Below are 24,250 nucleotides of genomic sequence, written 5' to 3'. Positions count from 1 at the left end.
CGTGTTTTGGAGAAGGAGAAGAGCTCACTGACACAGGCTTTAACAAATTTGTCCATAAAATGTGAGAGAAAAAACGTCTTCTGTGTGCATGGAAGCAGTCTTAGTTCAACTAAGGAAAATTAGGGTGAAGACAAAAGTTTTGCGTTCATATATCTGTTTAGTGTCTGTCCAGCAGAAAAAGGGCAGAGAGTTCAGAAAGGTTCAAAATTACCACCAAAACAATCCAAATCAGTGGTTCTCAATAAGTCTTTCAATGTAATATTTAAAATGTATAGCTAGTGTTTGTTCTCCTGCTATCAAAATGTTTCCTCGCCAACCTCCATTACAGTGTCAAACTGTTCCTGGTGAGCTGACACTATGAGACGACAAATAACAGTGCACACACCAGGAGAAAATGTTGGCATTGTACTTTTCTGCAAACTATGAAAAGATCACATTTGTATGTTTCAAATGTATCGTATCCATGTTGCATAGGGAGAGGTAGTATATGAGCCGACTTTGATGGAAGGACGGTGGATGGCGTGTCACCTAGGTGAGACCCTGCCAAGCTGCAGACCAACAAACAATAAAACCCGGCCTGTCTCAGAGAAAAAGTAAATTGTTCTATGACATAAATTTCCGAACCATTTCTATCCATTCAGCGGTTGTTGGAGACCCTTTACTCTTTACAACTACCACAGACTTTCACCCAGGAGACCAACGTTTGCTTCCCCTAAGATTGTAAAGCCAAACCCTGTACCTGTACTACAACCTAACCTTGTGTGTGTTGTTGAAGGAAAAACACATCAATTCTCGGTGTTGTACCGACATAGTGCTTTTATTTTGAAAGAGACTGTATGCAATCTGTACATTTCCTGTGAAAACAGAAGTGTATTTTGAAAACAGACAATGCATGTAACAGGCTGAAGTTGACACGGCGTCCCAGAACCAACACACCCAGGGTACCTTGGACGTCATATGTGGACGTGGAAAGTCCATGACCAAACGTGGACATGTGACGAGGTCACAGTGAGGATGGGTTGTACGTTACAGCACACTCTCCAGCACTGACTATGTCCAGGTTTGTTTCTTTGTGGTTTTTTAATTCTGGGAGTTATAAAGAACCTTAAATAGTTTTCCAAATGAATTCCCTCCACAGATCTGAGCTATGTTTGACAAATGAGGGTGTTTTTTAGTGACCAGTCTCTGTTTTTCTAGCAGGGAGAGTGCCATGAAAAGCGACTGTTTTTAACCAAAGATTGCTGCACGTCAGGATAGGGCAATGACATGCAATTGTTTTTTACAAAGACATTTTGTAGACTTCTCCTACTGCTTTTTTGGCACCAGGTGTCATAAGCCAAAATATGATTGTTTCCTGACCATAACCAGGTGGTTTTCGTGCCTAAACTTAACCATAGTCTTGAAATGTTTCAACATATCAGCAACATAATAACCTATGAATGTGAACGCATCCATGGTTTTGCATAAATGTACAATGTTAACATTTTTGCTGGTGATAGGGTTGGAAAACAAAACAAAAAGTGAGTAAGCAGAGTGAATAAATCTGCTCACAACACCTCCCTAAATGTTTCACACGGGATCAAATCTTGTGCATATAAAACTCCACTGACCAGGGGTTCACTGGCAGCTGATTATTTTGTCAACAAGCACTGAGCGACTGAAGCAAAAACTACATTCTGAATAACAGCTTTGTGATGTTTCAGAGGGAGAGAGGGGGAGAGATAAAAGCCCAAACTGAAAATAAACGACAAGAAATTAGTGATGCTGCCCAAAGTCCAGACGACGGAATAAAAAAGTCTTTACAGTCTCCAGTTCAGCCGGGAGCTGATCTGCTGACGTCAGGTGCTAAAGTTGATGCTGAGGGTGCGTCTCCACCACAGCCTCTATCTAAAAATTGGGGGAATGACTAAGCTCTTTGGTGACTGATATTACACTGAATCAGAGGAACTTTAGCATCCGTTAACGTCACACCATGTGTTTGTGTGCGCACAGAACAGAGGCAGAATATCAGGCAGAATGTGACAGAGGAGATAAAAGTGGGCGAGGGTTAATGTCGGAGGGAACTGTGGTGCAGACACACCTGCTCTGGGTTGTATTTGGAGAGGACTCCTTCGCCGTGAAACTCCTCCAGCACATCCTTCAGCTTCTTGGAGGAGTCTGAGGAGGAAAGAAGACGAATTGTTTTATTATATTTGCTGCAACGTGTTTGCTTTGATTCACTTCTGAAAACCTCATGGAGCATTTTTAAGCAAAGGAGCCCCACAGTGCCACACACACACACACACACACACACACACACACACAGCGAGAACATTTCCTGAAGCTGTCTTTATAATCACATCTCTTAGTCGAAATGTTCCTTCGGATAAACGCTTTCTCCAAACTGAATAAACATGCTGCATCTCATTAATGGATGTCCTGATAAATACTCATCTGTACCAGGAAGTGCTGCATCAGTGGAGCTGAGCCTGTGAGTCACCCTGTTAGTGAAAAGTAAAAAGGGGGACATGGTGTCTTTCTCACTTTTAGATGCTAATCCCATAACCATACACACACACACACACACACACACACACACACACACGCACACAAACACGTCACAGAGCCCCGGGTCCAGAACACTACCCGTAATGACCTCCTCCCACGATCATTTGTCAGACAATTACAGGAGACAAATGTACACGTGTGCACGGACACATCTCAGATCCACCGTCATTATCACACACACTTATGCATGCACACGCTCAAGACCTGATTTCACCAATCATGTTAGGGCTCATAATCAACTACGGGCGACACTTCATTATTTTTAGTGCTCTGCAGCCTGTAACGCGTCCCTATTTCTGTCCTGCAGTGGACGTCCACGATAACAGGAGCAGAGAGATGGAGGAGAGCACAATCTCAGGTAAGATGAGAGACGTGATTAGAGAGCGTCCGCTGCTCAGGCTGCTCGGCTGCCATTAGCTGTCAGTACAATGTGGTTAGTGATCCGCAAGCATGAAGATGAGCATGAATCATCATCAGACGCACTCAAGTCACCAACGTTACAACTGAAAATAATATCAATGCTTCACAGGAGAACTGCAGCGATTATGAATTAATCAATTTACTGATGTTTAGTTGAAAAATTCTTTGACAATCAATTAAAATCTGAAGTCTCTGGTTTCAGCTGTGGAGAATTGCTGCTTTTCTGATTTATATCACTGTAAATTGGAAATCTCTTGGGCTGATGATTAGACAACTGGCACCTCTCCAGCTGCCAGTCCGTGCTCAATATTTGGCCCAGATAGGAACTTAAACCAGCGACCCTCTGGTTCCCAACCCAAGAACTGAGCTGCTGCTGCCCCATGATGGAGCTCTAAAAACCTGTGAAGGGTATTTTTCACTCTTTTCAGACATTCTATGAATTAAATGATTACACCAGCTCAACAACAAATAAACTATTATTCCCAACATGAATATGGTGTACTGGGGTCGTTGCTGCGAATCATGCTGTCCTTGTACAACCAAAGTGAGAGCTGTGTCCACATACTCAGCACAAAGTCAAACACGTTATCAGTTGGTGTTAGTCTCCACCACAGTTGTCCCTGGTCACTGATTAAGTTTGTGATATTAATGGACGGGATGTCAAGGTGCAGCCGGGGGGAGGAAGAGTTTTACTTTAAAGACCTCAGATCTACATCTCTACTCTTTGCAAATGATGTGATTCTGCTGGCTTCATCGGACCATCCAGCATGCACTGGGGCGGTTTGCAGCTGAGTGTGAAGCGGTCGGGATGAGAGTCAACACCTGCAAATCTGAGGCCATGGTTATCTGCCGGAAAACAGTGGACTGCCTCTCTGGGTTGGGAGAGAGTTACTGCCCCACATGAAGGAGTGAAGGAGTATCTCAAGATCTTTTTCACAAGTAAAGCAATGACAGCAATGCTTTCCAGCTCCTCCTGCAGGACCCCGAGGTGTTCCCAGGCCAGATAATGTGAATATGATTTAGGCCTGTTCATTATCTGCATCTGTCTTTACTGATATTCTGATTGTGAGTTCTTTATTTAATAACCCAGAACCGACTGAAGTGTCTTTTAAACACTGGAAATGATTAATTACATTTAATGTTTCTGAGAAAATTAAAATTTTAATCAAACGCGACACATTTAGGAATTCCTCGCTTCTGTCTCCTCTGAAAGCCTCCTCTGTCCTCGACTCCTCTGAGACTGCTCTGAGGAACTGGGACGTCATGACTGAGGACAGAGCAGAGAAGAGTCAACGAGAGTTATTGGGATGAACATACGGACTGTTTACCTGCATGCAACTAAAGCCTACTTTAACGTGATTTGTCAATATGTCTCGGACTACAAACAGAGACCAGAACACTTCTGACAACAAAATCTTGTCCCAGATTCTGCACATGCAGATACGTTTACATGGATTGATTAAAAGGCTGCAACATTATTTTTACTGTCAATAAATCTTTTGATCATTTCTTTGATCGATCATTTGTCTATAAAGTGTCAGAAAATAGTGAAACATTTCCACCACATGTCACCAGAGTCACAGCTGTTTTGTCTGACAAAATCTATAATCAATTTTATAAATCAAACCAGAGAGAGACAGAAGCCTCAGTTTAACAGCTGAGGGGCTGAAACCAGAGATCGTTCTGCGTCTCTGCTTGATAAACGATCAGGCAATTTTCCATTGATTAATTTCAGTTGATTGACTAATCAATAAATCAACCAGTTGCTTCAGCTAACTGATTTTATCTTCAACTAATGATCATTTTCACTACTATTTAATCTGCTGATTATTTTCTCAATTAACCGATAAATTGTTTTGTCTGTAAAACTGAAAGACACCGTCACAATTTCCCAGAGCCCAAAGTTTGCATCCTTTCTTGTGTCACAGAAATATGAGGTCAACTATCATATAACAGAGAAAGCATCATATCCTGACATCTGAGACGATACAATCGCTGCTCAAATGATCAATCAATTACTAAAATGGTTGCAATAGATTGATGAATTAATCGTTTAGTTCTATTTGATTATATGGCTTATTAATGACACTAACCTTTTAGCTGGATGGTCCTGCTCCCTCACATACTTCTATCTCCGCAGAGAAAAACACAGCCAGCGTCCTTCATTAAGTCCTTGATTGATTGGTTGGTGATACACGAGCCCTCCTGTCTTTCCACTCCTCAGTAAAAATGAGACCTTCCTCGCCTGCAGGGGCCTTCCTCATCTGCACATTTGTCATGTTTCGATTATAGTCCTCCTCTACTGCAGCCTGGCTCATAAAACAAAAACCCTGCTGGACCACAGTGACAGCAGCATGAGTGAGGTGAGGATTAGCACTACATTATTTCTGTGTCTTCTCCTGTGCAGGGTCTTAAAGAGGAGACCCACTGGATGCTATCAAATTGTGCAACGTCCTCTCCACCACACATCACTGTGAGCGTGTAAGTGCTCCCAAGATAGCAGCCTACTTGTTTGCAAATTGTAAAAAAAAAAAAAAAAAAAAAACAATTTATACCCTTTTTCATAAATTCTGTGACTTTGTGCAGAGCAGCACTTCATGTTTGTTTGTATGTAATCTTGGAGGCAACAGAGAGATCTACAACAAAGATCTTCTCCTGCACAGACCCTCATCAACTGCAGGTAAACACTAAACTTCCTGTCCACCCTTTGTCACTTTCTCTTCTCCAGTTTTTATGCAAATCACTACAGAATTTCAAGGAGAATTTGCATGTCAAAAAATGTCTTTTTCTTCTGTTTCTGTCCCCTATAATGTCGGACCTTCACTATACTGACTTGTATCTTTGCAAACTTTGTCACCAGAGAGATGTCACATTCCTCTCCTGAAGGAAGGAGAGTGTCTGTGCAAACGCCTAAAATCAGAGATTCAAACATACTCACATAGGTGAGATAGATTAAGTACGTCACTGCCAGGACCTGCCATTATCACCCACCTACTCACCAAATGTGGGGATAATTCATTGGTGGCATGTAGCGCAGTCACTCTTACTAGCCACTTTGACAGATGACATATACATCTATCTATCTATCTATCTATCTATCTATCTGACTTGTATAGATACAACAGGCAACAGTTGTTGACACAGAGGCCAACAACTGAAGCTGTTAAATACTTTCCTATGTCAGTGGACGTCTGCAGGAGAAACTGATGCCCAAAGGCACCTTTTGCAGCGTATGAAAGAAACTGGCCAGCAGCAGTTCATAACACCATCAGTAACAACGTAATATAAAGAGCTGGAAAGTCCCTTTAGGGCGGATGGGGAGGTGGATGGGTCCAACAAACCATGGACTTTCACCCCTGAGCCAGCTGTTTGCTTCCTGTGTGAAAGTGGAGCCAAACCAGGATGTTTTTTTCTAGACCTAACCAAGGGCTTTTGTTGCACAAGGAAATGACCATCATCATCCTCACTGTGACCTCGTCACATGTCCACGTTTGGTCATGGACTTTCCACGTCCACATATGACGTCCAGGGTACCCTGGGTGTGTTGGTTGTTGACGTTCTGGGACGCAGTGTCAACTTCAGCCTGTTACATGCATTGTCTGTTTTCAAAATACACTTCTGTTTTCACAGGAAATGTACAGTTTGCATACAGTCTCTTTCAAAATAAAAGCACTACGTCAGTGCAACACCGCCAATTGACGTTTTTTCCTGCAATAACAAACACACGTGGTTGGGTTTAGGAAAAAAGAACAGGGTTTGGCTTTACAATCTTACGGGAAGCGAAAACCGTCTTACCGGGTGAAAGTACGTGGTTGTCGGACCCATCCACCCCCCCTCCCACCAGCCCTACTCAGACTTTCGCTGCCATTTAACAATAATGGCTGCGTATCATGCCGATGTGAAAGGACGGCTTTTTTTCGTCCGTGTCGGACGCTGGAATTCACTGACCAAGCACCAAATTTCAACGACTTCGGAGTGAGACCTGGTTGAAATAAATGTAAATACCAGGCATTTTATCGATGTTGTATGTCTGTTTTGAAAAGCAATGTATGAGTCTAACGAGCACAAACTGTGTATTTTCTGTGTGAAACAGAAGTAGATTTTGAAAAGACACAGTGCATGTAACAAGTGTAACCTGACACACTGTCCTGGAACGTCAACAGCAGATGCAGGAGGATATATAGCGCATCATATGTAGACGTGAAAGTCAGCTGACAAAGCGGCGGTATTTGACAAGTTGGGATGAGAACACATTGGCCTCCCTTCACAAGCAACATGCACTCATGCACCAGGTAACAACATCATTTTCCTTCATAAAATTAGGCCACAGACAGACTGACCTACAGATCCATACATGTGTGCACAAACACAAGATTTAAATAGAAAAAGTAAAGATTGACCATGTTGGTAATCACTGATCATAGTGGTGTCTTCTCTTCAGTCACTGACAGTCTGACCTCGTGTGGTTTTACCTCACACAGGTCTATAAAACAATGCTTTATGCATGATTGTTTAATTCCTCAACCAAATGGTTTGCGTGAGAGAGTAATAGGTTACTCTATTCATCACCAGGAACGAGAGGACAGATGCTCTTTTGACTAACAAATGTGGTTATCAGCGAGGGGAGAGGTAGCCACGAGGCTCATCCAGCAGGCTAATGAGTGCCATTCTAAAATAACATGAAGAACAATGTGACACCAAACATGACATCCTGCTCCACTGTCTGTTCTCCTCTGATTTTACAATGCTTTATAAGTGAACCTATAAAAGGTACGTGGATGAGCCAAATGTCACTAATAATACACACAGTAAATGATCAAGTGAGTCAAATGATTTCTGCTTATATTCAAAAATCTTCAGACAAACTCATTAACATGTAAACAACAAAGAAAATGGAAAATGATGACATAATAATGGTGATGGTGTTCCTATTGGCTGGTCTACAAATGCAGATGCACGTGCACATCCCTTCCGTGAAAACCTGATTCAGTGGAGGAGAATCCTGCAGAGAAAGTTGCTATTCCAGCATTGCTAACAACTGCCTACACTGCAGAGCAATCCCCTATAGAAAGATGACGGACTTGTCTAAAAGAGAGTCTGACATTAAACGAAAATAAAAAACTGTGTCATTATCATTAAAGTGTTTCAGAGAGGGAAAGAAAATAGTTTCGCCTTGTGCTAACCCAAGCCAACGACTAGATCAAGAGCCTCAAATCACAGTGTCTGCTCTGAAGGACCAGACAGCTCCGACTCCCCACTGGATCAGCAAACTTTCTGTTGCTGCTGTTACACAAGCCCTTTTTAGATAGGAATTGTTTAAACAGTGACGTGGGAGGGAAGCCGTGGCTGGTCAGTCCTTCGGTGATTCTCTCGTAAGTCGGCCCGTTCTTCACCGTCCCCGTCATCTGACGGTTAATGGCCTCTTCGTTTGCGAGGACAAGGAGGGCGCGCAATTCCTTGTCTCCCCAGTTGCTCATCTTTACAGTGTCTGTCAGGTTTGTGTTTCCCTCTTGCTACTAGCTGCTCACTAATTCCTGCTATCAGCTGTTTCCTGTTTATCCACCGCCAGTGGCTCGCACGTGCGGCGTCATCAACAGCTCCTCCCACAAGTCTTCAACAGTCCCTCCCGTTGCGGAAGGCCGCCTCGTTCTTTTTAAACCAAAAAGGTTCCGCCAATATGTCTACCCTACGAGGCGGAAAATTGGGCACCTCGGATCAACTTGCCAATCCGGCTCTGTGTGTCTAAACGCTCGCAGCTTGCTGGCAAAATGGCCCAACATTCGCTGAAAATCTGGCAGTGTAAAAGGAGCTACAGTTTAGACCGCTGGACACCAGCCTGCTGCAACACTCTGTGCTGAGGGGTTTGCGTTGGCCGAATTCTAACCACTAAAGCCGACGTTTCCAGGGCTGCTACCCTTGGATGGATTATTGAAAGGGCCTATCAGGCACAGGCCCGAGGGCCCAAAGTGTCAGGGGGCCCCCCTGGCTATTACCTGTAAAATGTCAAACCTTAAACGAACACATACTGACCAGGAAGAGACTCAAAATGACCACAAAGAGACCAAAACAACTATTAAGAGACACAATAAGGCGGAGGGACCGTGTGGTGGCTATCTCGCTAATCCTTGTCTCATATGTGGTCTGATAAACAGAGAGAGAGGGCGGGGCCAGGAGGGGCTGAGCGAATGAGCTGCGTGCAACTCTTCAATAACATAAGATGAAATAAATCAATGTATGGGACACACTGAGTTACTGTATGAAGTGTGTGTGTGTGTGTGTGTGTGTGTGTGTGTGTGCCCGTGGTCGAGCTGTTTGGACAAAGGAAAGTAAAATGATTACATTTTGCAATTTATTGAACTAACTTGGAGGTAAATGGAAAAAAATAAAAATGTAAATTACTGTAGTATTCATGTGCATATTCAGCAGAGCTTCATGTATCTTATTAGTGACGTTAGTTGCTTCTGGGACTGTAAACCTGCTTCAGCTCTATTGTTAAACTTTTGCATTTAAGTTGCCTGAAGCATCTGGCAGGCTATAGCATGGACACCACATGATTTGGTTTTGCAAACAAAGCTTTGGAGAAGCATCAGCTGCACACACACACACACACACACACACACACACACATTCATTCACACAGAAGCTCATTATCCACACCACAATCTCTCTCACACACACACACACACACACTCACAACACAAATGTGGAAGCTCCAGATTAAGACACTCACACTCGCTGTACTGCTGCAGCTGTGTGAACTCAGCTGGGCTCAGGCACACCCAGCTCCCGTCTCCCATACTGCCTGAAGCCAGGGGGCCGGGCTCTGTGTCTGGGAGTGCGTTGATCCACGAGTGCCGCTCAGGGGGATTGATGGTTATCCTTGGGTCAAGTTGTGTAACAAGGCTGAGGCGAAGAGGTTTTGGGATGTCATCTCCACTTCTTTACAACAAGCACCGTGTGAGCACACAGGAGGTGGAGAGATGAGATATCTGAGGCCACGTGTAGTCGTTAGTGGAGGAGGCAGAGACGACGGCGATGTTCGATTGAGCAGGTTCTTCAAGTGTTTAGCTGCAGCAGAGGATCATTGCTGTCGTGTGTTGAGTATTGCTGAGGTTCTCCAGATGTTGATTTTGTCCCTTTGAATGTCAAAGTACAAAAACAAAGAGGATATACGCTGATTGTCTGTCACAGTAACCAACTACTGGGAGATGTCACGAGGTTTCTCAGCAGGTCTTCACCTTCTCTGACCTGCAGAGAGAAAAGACACAAGAAGAAGAACGTAAATGAACATGATCATCAACATCCTCTGACTGTATCTAAAATATAAAAGCTTTAGTAGCTTTCAGTGGTCATGACAAGAATCTGTAACCTCTCAAAGTCACTTTAAAGATAGAGAGGAGGAGGAGGATGGTGGAGGAGGAAGAGGCAGGAGGGAGGGGGGGCAGTAAGGATGACAGCAAATTATGAACAAAAAGAGATTTACAGCAGAAAGGGAGGCGAGGAGTGATGGAGCATGTGGACGCTGGGGAGCAGGAAAACAGCGAGCTGAGGGAACGGCTGCTCAGACTGTCACTGGCTGGATACTTTTCAATCTAGTGCAGAATATTTATGTCATAATTCTGTCTTTTTTATGTCAAATCGCATTTAATTTCTGCAGCTGACGGAGTCCTGAAAACTGAACACAGATCAGAGTCAGTGGAAATGACAGATGACAGCACAGAGGGCGCCCTCCAACAAACACTTACAACAAACACTTCAGTTTAAACATTGGACTTCTTTATTTAAGAAAACTGATAACATTCGCCACTAGATGCCGCACTCCACTACAACCACCACACTGGTGGTTACCTTACGGTTATTAACAGGTTTAAGGAGCCGTTTTCAGGGGCAGCGTGAGTTTTTTTGGGGCCGTTTAACGCAGGGGTCGGCAACCTGTGCCTCCAGAGCCATGTGTGGCTCTTTCGTCCGTCTCCAGTGGCTCCCTGTGGTGTTTGTTACAAAAAAATTATATAAAATGATTGTGTTTATCATTGTTGTACGTCTTAAGTGATTCCATCCATCCATCTATTTTTAATCCACTTATCCGGGGCCAGGTCATTGGGGCAGTGGGGCGAGCAAAGCACCCCAGACGTCCCTCTCCCCAGCAACTCTTTCCAGCTCCTCCTGGAGGACCCCGAGGCGTTCCCAGGCCAGATGAGATATTTAATCCCTCCAGCGTGTTCCCACCAGTGGGACGTGCCCGGGACACCTCTGGCGGCAGGCGCCCAAGAGGCATCCTAGTCAGACCCCAAGATACTTGAACTCCCTCGCTTGAGGCAGTAACTCTCCCCCAACCTGGAGAGGGCAATCCACTGGTTTCCGACAGAGAACCATGGCCTCAGATTTGGAGGTGCTGACTCTCATCCCAACTGCTTCACACTGCAAAACGCCCCAGGTCATGCTGGAGGTCACGGTGTGATGAAGCCAACAGAACCACATCATCTGCGAAAAGCAGAGATGCAATTCTGAGGTCCCCAAATCGGACCCCTTCCTCCCCCCGGCTGCACCGTGAGATCCTGTCCATGAAAATCACAAACAGGATTGGTGACAAGGGACAACGCTGGCAGAGAACGTGTTCCACTTTATACCAAGTATGCAGACACAGCTCTCACTTTGGTAGTAGCAGCGAGCCTTCTCCAAGTCCGCAAAACCCATGTAGACTGGATGGGCAAACTCCCACGACCCATCCAGCAGCCTCGCAAGGGTGAAGAGCTGGTTCGTTGTTCCAAGGCCAGGACGGAATCCACATTGCTCCTCCTGAATCTGAGGTTCTAAAGTGATTCAGCTGTAAAAATTTGTAACCTATACACTAATTTTAAAAAAAGGTTTTAATATTTTCTCAACTAAAATGTGCGTCTGTGTCTTCAGCCTGGGGCCTTTCCTCTACATTTAGCCGAACCTCAATAGAATTCAATAGTGCACAGACAGATCTGTCGGCTGTCCCCTCATAGTCAACCAAACGTTAATTGACCAGAAAGGTCATCAGTCATGACGCACGCTTCCCTCTGGCGGTGACACAGTCAGGTGTAGTTTGGTAGAGAGAGAGTAGTTCCTACATGAAACTGCTCACAACAACGTCTGTGATTATCTTCAGTTACCGGATCATGATTTCTGCAAAGAGACATTTGAGTTTTTCAAATGGATTTTTATGGCGCTTTAAGCACCACAAGCCGAGTGCCATCTAGTTTCATCCTGTTTATGGCTGATATCTCCAGCAGTGCAACTTACACCAAAACTATCTAGACTGATAAACAGTAGTACAGGTAACAGGAAAATTAAGGATGCACAATAATATCAGCATGTCATCAGAATCAGCCAACATGCTTTTTTTCTTATTTAGCACAATGACTGAATATCACAGACACTGAACAGTATTTCATGTCTCCATCTGCTGGTGGGCCGTCACCATCAGAGTCTGTATGTATAATATGATGTTGATTCCACTACAGACAGGTCACCCTGTAGCTCAGTGGGGAGAGTGGGAGTCCCCTGTACAAAGGCTATGCCCTTGCTGCAGTGGTCGCAGGTATGTCATCCTCTCTTTCCCCTCCTTCATGCTTCCTCACTGTCCTATCAAATAAAGATGAGAGCTAAAACAATTGTCTTAAAATAAGAGGAGACTTGATGATCACTAAAAGTAGGTGAGGAAAAAAGTGGATGTATTGATATCGGTTATCAGTTGAATGAGTTGTTGCATATCAGCGTATCAGATATTGGTAAAAAAAAAATGCAATACTGTGTGTTCCAAAAAAAAAAATATGTGTTTAATTTTGGGGTGAACTGTCCCTTTAAGACTGGGATTCAGTCCTTGAACCCTAAAAACAAAAAAGTTTCGTTGTCATAACCTTCAAAAACTAATGATAGAGTGCATTTCTTTATCTTGGTAATTTTAAGAAAATTCTTTTTTGGACAATAATTATGATTCTCTGTAAAATAATATTTGTGCTCCCAGGAAACAAACTATGATTCACAAAATGTCCGATTTTACACAAATGCGACACAGATATAATCCCATAAATGCCACAGCAGCAGGAATTTTTCATGACAGATATTTTGATGCATTGGCGAGAACGACGCGGGTGTAACTAATAAAATTATTTAGAGCTGCCCTCCAGTTTGCAGTGTCAGCTCCTGGACACTGTGTCCTGAAGACTTACAGGAAACACGACCATCATTAATGTCATAAGCTGCATCTGTTCTCCTCGTATAAATCCCACTGTTGTTGTGACTGATCGCCTCAGTTTACCTCCTGATAGAGCCACAGAGTCACCTCTGACACCCACAGGTCTCTGTTATAAGGCTGTAAAGATACGACTCATCTTGGCTGCAGTGAGGAACCTCACTCGTGCATTTTGTGTAAAATCGAGCTGAGAGGACTTTTGACTGATGCCAGAGTACTCATAGTTCCCAGAGAGAAAAGATAAAAGCACGGGTGACTAACTCAGATTCACCAAGGGAATGAAAACAGCTTATTTTTAGAAACACTGCTCCAGTGGGAAAAAAACTGTTTTAATGTACTCCTCAGAGTTCAGATTAGCATAAAAACATCACACTTGTGATTCCAGATGCTGCTTTACACACGAGTCAGTCGGAGACATCATCAAGTATTTGGAGGATTTTGTTCCAAAGACATGATGTTTGGGTCTTTTGATTTTCTGCAGGAGATAAAAAATGTGCTAATTTGTCACTGTGAGAGTAGCTTTATTTAAAGTGAGATGGACGACTAAGGAGAAATTATCGTGCTGATGATAAAGTTAATTCCTGTATTGAATAAAAAAATATGAACACAGTATGAAAAGCCAAAAAAACTACACACTGACAAGAGTTCATTTTAAGTCAGTCTATTTTTAGACACTTCCCATCACTCACGTGAGAGCAGATGAGCACGATTCGACTATGGTCAGACTCAATGACAAGAATCTGCATTGAAGAGACGAATAATATAGAAAAGGATTGTACATACACAAACTGGGATGAACTGGTTTGTTCCCATCAACAAATCTCTACAGAATCAAGTCTCTGTAACATCTGCCCTTTTAAACCATGAGGCTCGTATTAGGCTATTTCATTTCATTTTTATTGTAAAGAAATGTAATCATTAAAAAGTCCAAGCAGCAGTATCTTCAGCTGTCTCTCAATACTTTCTGACATCCCTTCTTTGTCTGTGTCCATTCTGCCACCGGCAGCTGGTTTCGTTTGAACATTGGGTTGCTATAGAAACCAACTGGTAGTCAGGTGTCCGTCCAAATGAGGCAGAAATTTCAACAGATTTTCTGAAAATCTGTAGAAGAAAATACAAATGAATGTTTCCATCAGCTGCTGTTTTGAGATGCACAACAAGGAGTCGAGGGGCATCGAGATAAACAGTCGGTGCCAATTCTCCAATCAGACGCCGTTATACCAACACCTTCATCAATATCAGAGAGAGTGCTAGGCAAACCCAAAAACATACAGTGTAGTCACGAAAGGAAGTGCATCATACTTTGAAGTCACTTTCACATGGTGGCCAAACTGTGTATCTACAACACGTTCAGGTCTGTCTGATGCCATTGGGCCGCAAAATGACCTCAACTTAGATTGTGAAAGGGACGTTTGTAAATCAGTTGTGAGCACTAAACTGAAAGTAGCCACTCGGCCAGTAAAAGTCTCCAGTGTGCCTGATCTAGGGACCCAAATGTCTAAGGACCCAAATGTCAGCATTAAAGAGGCAACAGATAGCATCTATTCCTTAATATATCATGATGAAAATAATGTGGGTTGCACAGGGTAGTGTCCACAGTAAAATCAGACTATCGGCGTTTACATAGGTTACTTATAGTGGCTTTGCAACAGAGATGGGACCAAGTCACACGTGCAAGTCTCAAGTAAGTCCCAAGTCATTTTTTCTTGGGCAAGTCAAGTCAAGTCACAGGTTATGTCAAGTCAAGTCAAGTCCTGTAATAGGTCAAGTCAAGTCCAAGTCAAGTCACCTTATTATTGTAATTTTACCTGCAGAATCTGATCTTAATAAAGTGAAAAGACGAGATTTAAGTAACTGTCAGTAAACACTGACTTCATCGCTGCATTTAGTTCATTTAACCCTGTGTTGCTCGTTCATAAAATGTACAGCCGGTCATGTGATGAACCGGTCGGAATGTTCGCTCACGTTTTCTGAACCACCCACCCCCCGTATCGTATCAAGCTAACGTTAGCTAACTACCGACTAACCAGATAATATTAGCTAATTGACAAGCACTTACTGGGCAGAATGGCTCTTCAAATGACGAACAAAGTTTGAAGTTGTTGCCTGGCTGTCCGAGATGTTTATGCCGCATGTCTTGCACTGTGCTGTTCGTCTTTTGCCGTAATAATGGTAATTCCGAAAGCCGAAGACGATGACTCTCGGTACCCCTCCTGCTGACATGTTGATGCCTATCTGATATAAGAGGGCCTGTTTCTCCAATAAACACGTAAGGTACGTAGAGAGGGCATGACTGATTGACAGGGTAGTGATCCAATCATGACAACGCCATTCTCAGCCTGCACTCCTACCAGGTAATCAACATTATTTTTTAAATTAATTTATTAATTTTATATTCTAACCGAAAACATGATGTGAATAACATTCAAGTCATTCAAGTCATCGTGTCTCAAGTCAAGTCCCGAGTCTTTAACTTCCAAGTCCGAGTCAAGTCTCAAGTCTTTTATTTTTTGTCAAGTCAAGTCACAAGTCATCAAAACAGCGACTCGAGTCGACTCGAGTCCAAGTCACAATGACTCGAGTCCCTAATCAGCCAATCAGCCAATCAGGGACTGGAGCTGGTCCTTATGAGGAGTTGGGCATGAGATAGTTGAGTCACGAGCACAATGGCAGACGGACAAAGTTTGGAGACAAGTGAAAAACGGCCTAGCAAAAGAAAAGGAGCTCCTCTGTGTGAGGAGGCAAAGAAGAGCAAAAAGGAGAGTGATAAAAGAAGAGGAAAAACAAGAGTAAACCTCAGTCAGGCGTTCAAGAGATGGAGGGAGCTCCGTGACCAAAGAGGCTTCAAAACCCATGTCCAGCTAGCTTTCTTTCTAATGGATCAGTAAGTAACACGGCTAAATGTTAGCTAGACCAGAGAGGACTGTACTGTACTGGCTGCTAGTTCATTCCTAGCTGGCCAGCATCGCAAATCGCCGCAACCAGGGAGCGGGTAGCGAGTGTTGGTCGGCTGACATCCTGGTTGCCATCCTACGGCAGCCTTCGGACAGTGATACCCCCCTCCCTTCCTTCTGTTCTCTTCTCATGGAGGCAGCTATCCACGGACATCGCCCAGCTAAGTTACGCCCAGCTAAGTGAACACTGGACTTTGTTTCCCATTCAATTTGAGCTCCGCATGGTTTCCATACGGTAGTGTTTATTCTAGAATGGGGACTGTTGACATGTGCATATTGGTATAACTCCACTGTGTCTACTGTTGTTTGTACTGATACTGTACATATTGGTATCATTTACTGTATTACTGTTTAGTAGAGTGTCCACACACCTTCTCATTCTACATATACATAGAGGTATACTGGTGGCTTTACAGCCTACATTTTATTCATTATCTCTGATCCCCACACTCAATTTGGTCTTTGCGACAGTGCGACGCAACACCAGTGCTGTTTTTTGAGTGATACGTCGCTGTTTTTCCTGCCAGGATAGTGCCGTATAAACAGTTGTTTTTACAGAGACATCCCTATGTGTCCAACTGGAACAGTGTGACCACAGAGAGTTGTTTTTAACCAAAACATTGGTGCATTTCAAGTTGGGATAGTGACACAAAAAAACTGTTGTTTCTTACAGACGTAGTTGTGTTTCCAGCTGAGATAGCGCTACAAATATACCATTATTTTCTACTAAAACATCGCTGTGCTACCTGCAAGGACAATGCAACAACAGGCAGTTGTTTTTAACAGAGACATTGTTCGTGGATTTCCTGCCAGGATATTCAGAAAAAAATCAAAAGGCTACACACACACACACACACACACACACACACACACAATACATAAATTAGATAATAGATAAATTAGCTTCCTGTTCTTACAAATTAAAGTGTAAAGTCTTTCTAGTCATACAGTCGGATGTTAACTCCCCAAATATCAGAGAGAATCGAGAGGAGAACACACAGAGGGATATGCTACCAGACTCTGTGTGCAGAACCAATACTTGATCGTACAGGGGTCAGTTCAGTTTTCATTGGATTTGTCGACAATCAGAAGAATAAAGAATCTCACCACCTCCCTCTATTATTTCCTTTTTACACCCTCAGCCAGTCTTTAAAAGTGAAACAGTGTTCTTACTTCACATCCCTCCCCTCTGTCTTTATCAGCTCACTCCTGGGCTACATGTAGACGGCCGCTGGCATGTACTAATGAGCTACACGTTTAGTTATCCTCCCAACACAGAGGGAACAAAGGGGGAGATGTACATGTATATAGTGCGAGAGTGTGACAGAGGAACAGAGAGAAGCACGTGTCAATCAGGCAGATGGGGCCTCCCCTCTGCGCAGAGAGGGATTCTGTTTTGCTCACGAGGTTGCCCGGCAACTATGACGTCACTGGAGTGCATGACAAAGAGAAGCACCGTGACAGAGACACACAGAGAGGGAGAGGTCGCTACGGTCACTATGAACAGATGTAACTACATGATATGCATCAGTTCTGAGCATAATGTCCTCAGAATGTGTTTTTCTGCTTTTATCTCAAACCATATTTATATTTAGTCACAGAAAAGCAGTTCAGCTTCTTGAAGGAACGGTCTGGGAAATATGCTCCCTCTGGTGTTGAGGGTGTTGGAGGAGGTGATCATTACTGTACTCATATGTTAAATATAAAGCTGTTAGCTGGTTAGCTTATGTTACGACAAAGAAACGGGGAAACAGATAATCTGGATCGAGCATATAATATTACAGCTGTTTTGTGTCAGCCCAGTCGCCAACAGAAAATGTACGTTTATACAAACCACAAATACATTTATATGTTTCATAAATATCATAGCAACGTTTTAAAAGTGATGGAGCGTATAAACTGACGTTGTCATCAGGTGGAGGGGATGGTGTGTTATCCTGGCGAGAGTGTAGACCACTGTTCGAGACTAAAAAACAAACAAAACCGATTGTTTTTAGTGAGTCATCACTGTGTGTCCAGCGGCTTTTTCAACCACCAAATGTGGGTGTTTTTTAGCGACTCGTTGCTGAGTTTCCTGCTGCGATGGTGTCACGAAAATCACTTGTTTTTTACAGAGACATCGACAGCTTCTGCAGCTGTAACTGTGCCAACAATAGTAGGTATTTTAAGCCAAAACACATGGGCGGGTTATGAGACATCGGGCCCCTGGGCACAGATATGCAAAGGCCCCACCACCTCTCCTACACAGATGCAGGACACACAAACTTTGTGGTGATTTTGCCTCTTTTTTGTTGCTGTTTTGCACCTTTCTGTGGTTTTGTGTCTCTCTGTAGTGGTTTAGCCTCGTTTCCACCAAGCAGTCCGGTACGGTTCAGTTCAGTTTAGTTCACATTGTTTCCGTTTCCACTGTTAAAAGTTGTGGATGGTACCAATAGAACCGCTCTGTACCGTCTGTATTTTGGGCCCCCCCTCTGATGAAGTACCTACTACACAGATCTGGTACTTTAAGGTGGAGTCTGTTAAACAGATCATTATGATGCCTCAGATGGGGCAAACTGCACCTTCCAGTAGGCCTGAAAGTTCCTAGCCAATGGTGTGAAACTGTGACAGTGTTGGTAGGTTTAGGCACCAAAACCACTTGGTTACGTTTGGAAAAGGATACGTACTTAAGTGCGTGAAGTTAGTCTTTTGCTGTGTCTCAAATCTCGTACTTCTGTACTTACACTTAATATTTTGAGTGCATAAGTGCGTTCACACTGAGAAGTATGGAAAATGCAGTGCACTATGAGTACCCGGATGGTGCACTCAAAACGGTCAAGAAGTTGAGTGTGGAACTATGGACACTTCTCGCCCTCAATGGTCGCCATCTTGGCTACACAGCTGAAGGGGAGGGGCCACTTTTAAAACAGGAAATGACGGCCGTGGACTGTGCAACCGTGAACGTCGCTGCATTGTACAAATACATGTGTTTTTTGCACTAAGCACCACTATACTGTTGTCGAGTATAAGCCAGCAGTATGTTTGTTGGGTTCATTCAGCAGTCTGTAATGATTTGGTACTGCAAACGATAACGCGAATGCTAATGCTAGTTTGCTAACTAGCTAATTTGCAGTCTTCGTTTCTGGTGAGTGCACAACGGCCATGTTTGGTTTGAGACAACACTACGCTGTCGAAATTTGTGCACTACGCCAATAAGTACATAGTGCACATAGTATACTACATGGAAGTGTGCTAATGGAAGTATGTGATTTGAGACACAGCATTTGTCTTGCATCATCTGACTTCCTCCTTTGCTCCCGTCATAATTACTAAAGCCACTAGAGGTCACTGCCTAACAATGAACGTAACTATAGGAGGTAGCGTAAGGCCATACTACCTGAAAACTCCCGATGACGATTGATAAGAGGTGCTAGGCTAACTGTTTCCTGACTTTGCTGTATGCTAAGTTAAGATGATTTTTTTATCTCCTTGGTGGACAGTTAAGTTACATGGTTTATGTACAACACAGTTTATTTGCTAAGTTTGTTTTCATTTCACTTTGTTCCACTTGTTCTTTGTTTTTGTTTTTATTCACCAACTTTTCCACCTGAGCCATACGCATCTTCTTTGGGGGGTTTTCCGCGTTTGCACTCTTGAAAATGAGAGTCGTATCAGTCCTTCCATCTACCTCTCCACTAGAAAGAGAATCAACACGTTTCCCAAAATACTTAAGTAAGTTTAAATCATTTCCAATAACAAGGGAGTGAAAATAGAGCAAATGGCCAAAAGGACAGTCAGCTGTGTGGGCCTCCTTTGAATCTGCTGCCTCACTTCTGTGGTTTTAACAAGTGTCAGTGACTCACTGGGCCTCTTGGTGTTAAGACAGAAAGAGACAGAGAAGAAGAGAGTGGTTATTTACACCTCCACGGTACATTATGTTCATTACAGCCCTCCGTCTGTTTCATTCTGAATGCTTGCAGAATCAGTGGTAACTTAGGAAACCAAAAACAGCACGACTGTTTAAAAAAGGGCAGACAAGTGTCACAACACTGAACTAATGACAGACAAAAAGGTCATCTTATAATGTCTCTATGCATCATACACACTCATGTCTGTATGCATGTGTGTGTGTGTGTAAATGTGTGTATGTGTGACTCTGTATTTAAGTACTTAAGTCTACTATTAATCATTTTTGCTCAGTTATGCTGGTTCGACACAAAAACCTGTTTGTGTTTAAAGTGCTCTGCAAATAAATCTGACCTTGTTAGTGTATTTTGATTTTAAAAATTCTGATAGGAAAGATAAAAAATAATATATCTTGGATTTAATTTCAACTCTGCTTCTACAGCAGAAAAACCACATTGATTTTGATTAAGAAATGAAATTGGAAGTTTTCCCAACATGAAGACAAGTCTTAACTCAACAACAAATGCATCAGCAGTTTGCAAAAATATAAATGATACCGTTTTCTGATCAACCACCACTCTGATTAGGGATTGGTTTGGATTAGGCTTAAAGAGAAAAAGCTACTACTTACTAAAGGTTAAAGAAACATTTAAGTTTAGGATAAGAAATTAAATGTAACCTGACGAAACTGAGAAGCACTTGTTTTAAGGTTAAAGTCAAATCATGCTTGTGGTTGTGAACACCACACTGATGTATCATCACATTTCAGGTTTATATGTTGAACTTGTCAGCAAACAGCTGCTTATTTACAAATCCAGGAGTTACAGAGCAACACGATCATTCACAGCCAAAATAAAATGTTGCATCAGGACAACCACAGATATGTTTGTATGTTTCATATCAATGTTTCTAAGGTGACGTGGTTCAGATTGCATGTGTATGAGCTAAGAAGTTACTCATCAGGCGATGTGGAAATCCATCTGTAAAAAAACAAAAAACAAAAAAAAAAAAAACCCACAACTTTTTTTTTTTCTTCCTTTACCTCTGGAGGCACAGCCCGGAGTTTTTCAACTAACAGGAAGTGCAGGGGCCTCGGCGATCGCTCACACCCTTCACTTCCGGCGGTGCCCCCAGGGAATCGCCGTGTTGTTTACAAATACTTCGGGGAGAAAACCAGCAGAGTTTAGCTATATATCACATTTTTCACGTCACTATATCACCGTGTAGACTAATCTGATGTTTGTTAAGTCTATAAACACAATGACTGAACAAACATTACTATTTCTGTGTGCACGTTTTGTAATTAATAACATGGTTCGTAGATTAGCTGGGCTAACTGTTAGCTGTTAACGTTAGCCGTTAGCGGTGCCTGTAATAACCATAGACTGTATAAAAATAAGGTAATAACTCAATAAACAGTCCGTGAATAAAATATTTTTTCCAGCGGATATCTTAGTTACAACATGATTGAGCTAGCAAAGCAGTTTTGTGTTGCTATGTGTGGTATTTATTCAGTTATGGGAAATCACGATGTCCAGAAAGCATCAGTGGCTGCAGCTGACAGGGACAGTTAGCAAAGCTAACATCAGGACGTCATCTGCTAAAAGCCTCCCGTTGTCGGATACGACATGAAACTACTCCAATTAGCTCAATCATGTTGTAACTAAGACATCCGCTGGAAAAAAAAAAAAATTTCACGTTGATGAGATGGCGTTTTGGGTGGAGCAGTCGCTATGGATGCGGAGCTTGCTGTTTCTGTAGGTACACATTTCCTGGGGACACCTGCACGTCTCGGCCACGCCCCCTCCATTGTGATTGGCTAAAGCGCAGCCCCCCCCCCCCCCAGTCGTCTTTCACACAGGGCTGCCGACTGATTCTACAATGTAAATTGCAGAATCTGTCTTGAGAGATTACTCATCAGGAGAAAGGGATGTTGGAGGGGGATTCTCAACCCGGTCTCACAGCAAAGTCGGTGAAATACGACACTTGGTCAGTGACTTCAAGCATCAAACACCAATTAGAATAGGTGTCTTTTCATGTCCGCATATTACGCAGCCAATCGTCATTATTGTGTAACAGCACCCAGCAGTGTCAGAGGGAAACACAACAGGACAACAACAAAAGTTAAGGCGGCGGACGTTCGAGTAATGCGGTTGGGAGGGGGGGTGGATGGGTCCAACAGCCACCGACTTTCACCCAGGAGGCCGGTGTTCACTTCCTGTAAGATTGTAAAGCCAAACCCTGTTCTTTTTACCTAAACCCAACCACATGTGTTGGCTAAACATAACCACGTGCGTTTGTTAATGAAGGCAAAAAAGGTCAATTTGTGGTGTTGTACCAACGTAGTGCTTTTATTTTGAAAGAGACTGTATGCAAACTGTACATTTCCTGTGAAAACAGAAGTGTATTTTGAAAACAGACAATGCATGTAACAGGCTGAAGTTGACACAGCGTCCCAGAACGTCAACAACCAACACACCCAGGGTACCTTGGACGTCATATGTGGACTTGGAAAGTCCATGACCAAACGTGGACATGTGCAATTGTGGATGGCAATACCTCGGCAAGATGGCTGCCAGGCAACAAGACCAACAAACAACAATAGTTGTGACGACCGCACCAAGTATTCTAAGCCCAAACATGATGTTTTTCCAACCATAACCAAGTGGTTTTTGTGCTTGAACTTAACCACATGTTCACCAGTGTTGTCACAACATAAAGTTGAATATTAAAAATGAAAGCAACATATCTGCTACATGTGAAATGCACAAATGTAACATATCTGTGGGTTGTTTTTCATCAAGAGTCCTCCTGATGAATGTTAGTCCATTATTAACTCTTTGAACTCTGTTTGGTCTCTACCAACATTATTATTATAAAAATATCAATTATAGCTGCTTTAAACTCCCTCAAGCCCATTTCCCACTGCACTAAACACCCACTGACACCTGCTCACATCTGGCTTTGTATTTAATGGGAAAGGTTCCAATCTGCATTTACCCTGGGGAAAAATGACTCTGCCGTGGTCAGAGGTGTTTATCAGCTCAATCGGGTTCGATCAGCAGCAGTGTCAGGGTGTAACTTGTTACAAATATCAAATTAAAAAGTAACTAACTGTTAACTCATTCTTTTGACTAAGCCTACGACAGCAGGAAACAGGCAGCGCATCATTTAATTATCATGTAACCCAGTCCAACGCACCGCTCCAGTCTGCTGTTGTTGTGTCTGTACATTCACCACCAAGAGGTGTTCCAAGACATAAAGCATGTGGAGACAGCAGCACTGCCAAATTAGGATACTGATGATGATGACAGCGATAACACTGAAGAGGAGGGGAGGTAAACAGAAACCGGAGCTCTGACATAATTACGTCCGCAGAGGAAAAGTAGAGGGCTGATCCAGAGTCAGTGCAGTCATCAGAAGATCAGAGTCAGAGGAGTGTGTCTTAAAGTTGGCAGCGTGTGTGCGCGCTTTGGAGTAAAACTGGAAGCAAAATGCCAGACAGGATGCGTCTAACTGACATTCCCCTGTAGAGAGCTGAGCAGGATGCTGTGGGCTGGGCAGGCCCTCGCTACAGGAAGAGAGTGTTGAGGTCCTGATAGCAACAGTAACACACACACATACACACACACAAACACACACACGCTCTCTCTCTCTCTCTCATTCAGTGTGGGCACGTCTGCTGCAGGAAGCCATACGACTGTGACCATATGATTAAATGGATACCGGCAGCAGCTTTTCTGTGTCAAACATCAGTCACTTTCAGCACAGAGATAATCTTCATGATCCATGCACTTGCTAAATATAGACCTCCTGTTATAACTGGGTCGGTAGCTCACTGAGTAACTCTAGAAACCGAAAATTCAAGCTACAATTTGCACCTGCATTATGCAGCGGCTCGTACTGAAACACTGTATCGGTTGGTTGTGTTTCAGTTCTCTGAAGCTCTTTTGACTTTTGATGCAAAAAAATGTCTCTTTCAACCTTGAACTGTTGGATTTTGCTTCAAATCATCACTGACACATGAGCTCAGCTGCACGCTAAAGACCTTTTGGATTTAATCGTGCCTGTGAAACCAATCTTATATGTAAATGTTTATCAGGGGGCAGCGCACTTTACCCAACTCACACCCGTAACAGAAAGCGTCACCATTTCACAGCCTTTCGATTCGGCCTGGTGGAAGATGAGAAGTTGAAGGTTGAGTCAGAGAATGAACAGGAATCCC

At 43.1% G+C, this 24,250-nt stretch overlaps 1 protein-coding gene across 4 annotated transcripts in view; it reads right to left on the bottom strand.

Annotated features, from left to right (window-relative positions):
- The window catches only part of dgkg (diacylglycerol kinase, gamma), a 172,896-nt gene that overhangs the window by 133,188 nt on the left and 15,458 nt on the right, over positions 1-24,250 (bottom strand). For all 4 annotated transcript variants that reach the window (XM_033618185.2, XM_033618182.2, XM_033618184.2 and 1 more), the window contains exons 2-3: positions 9,698-10,215; positions 2,081-2,157 (exon numbers count right to left, since the gene is read on the bottom strand). In XM_033618185.2, coding sequence (XP_033474076.1) covers positions 2,081-2,157; positions 9,698-9,764 — 144 coding nt within the window. In that variant the 5' untranslated portion in view covers positions 9,765-10,215. The remainder of the gene's footprint in view (positions 1-2,080; positions 2,158-9,697; positions 10,216-24,250) is intronic.

This window comes from Epinephelus lanceolatus, chromosome 14 (assembly GCF_041903045.1).
Source record: "Epinephelus lanceolatus isolate andai-2023 chromosome 14, ASM4190304v1, whole genome shotgun sequence".
In the NCBI taxonomy this organism is placed as follows: domain Eukaryota; kingdom Metazoa; phylum Chordata; class Actinopteri; order Perciformes; family Serranidae; genus Epinephelus; species Epinephelus lanceolatus.
The sequence above is the reverse complement of the archived record's forward strand: the minus strand, read 5'-3'. Positions and strand labels throughout refer to the sequence as shown.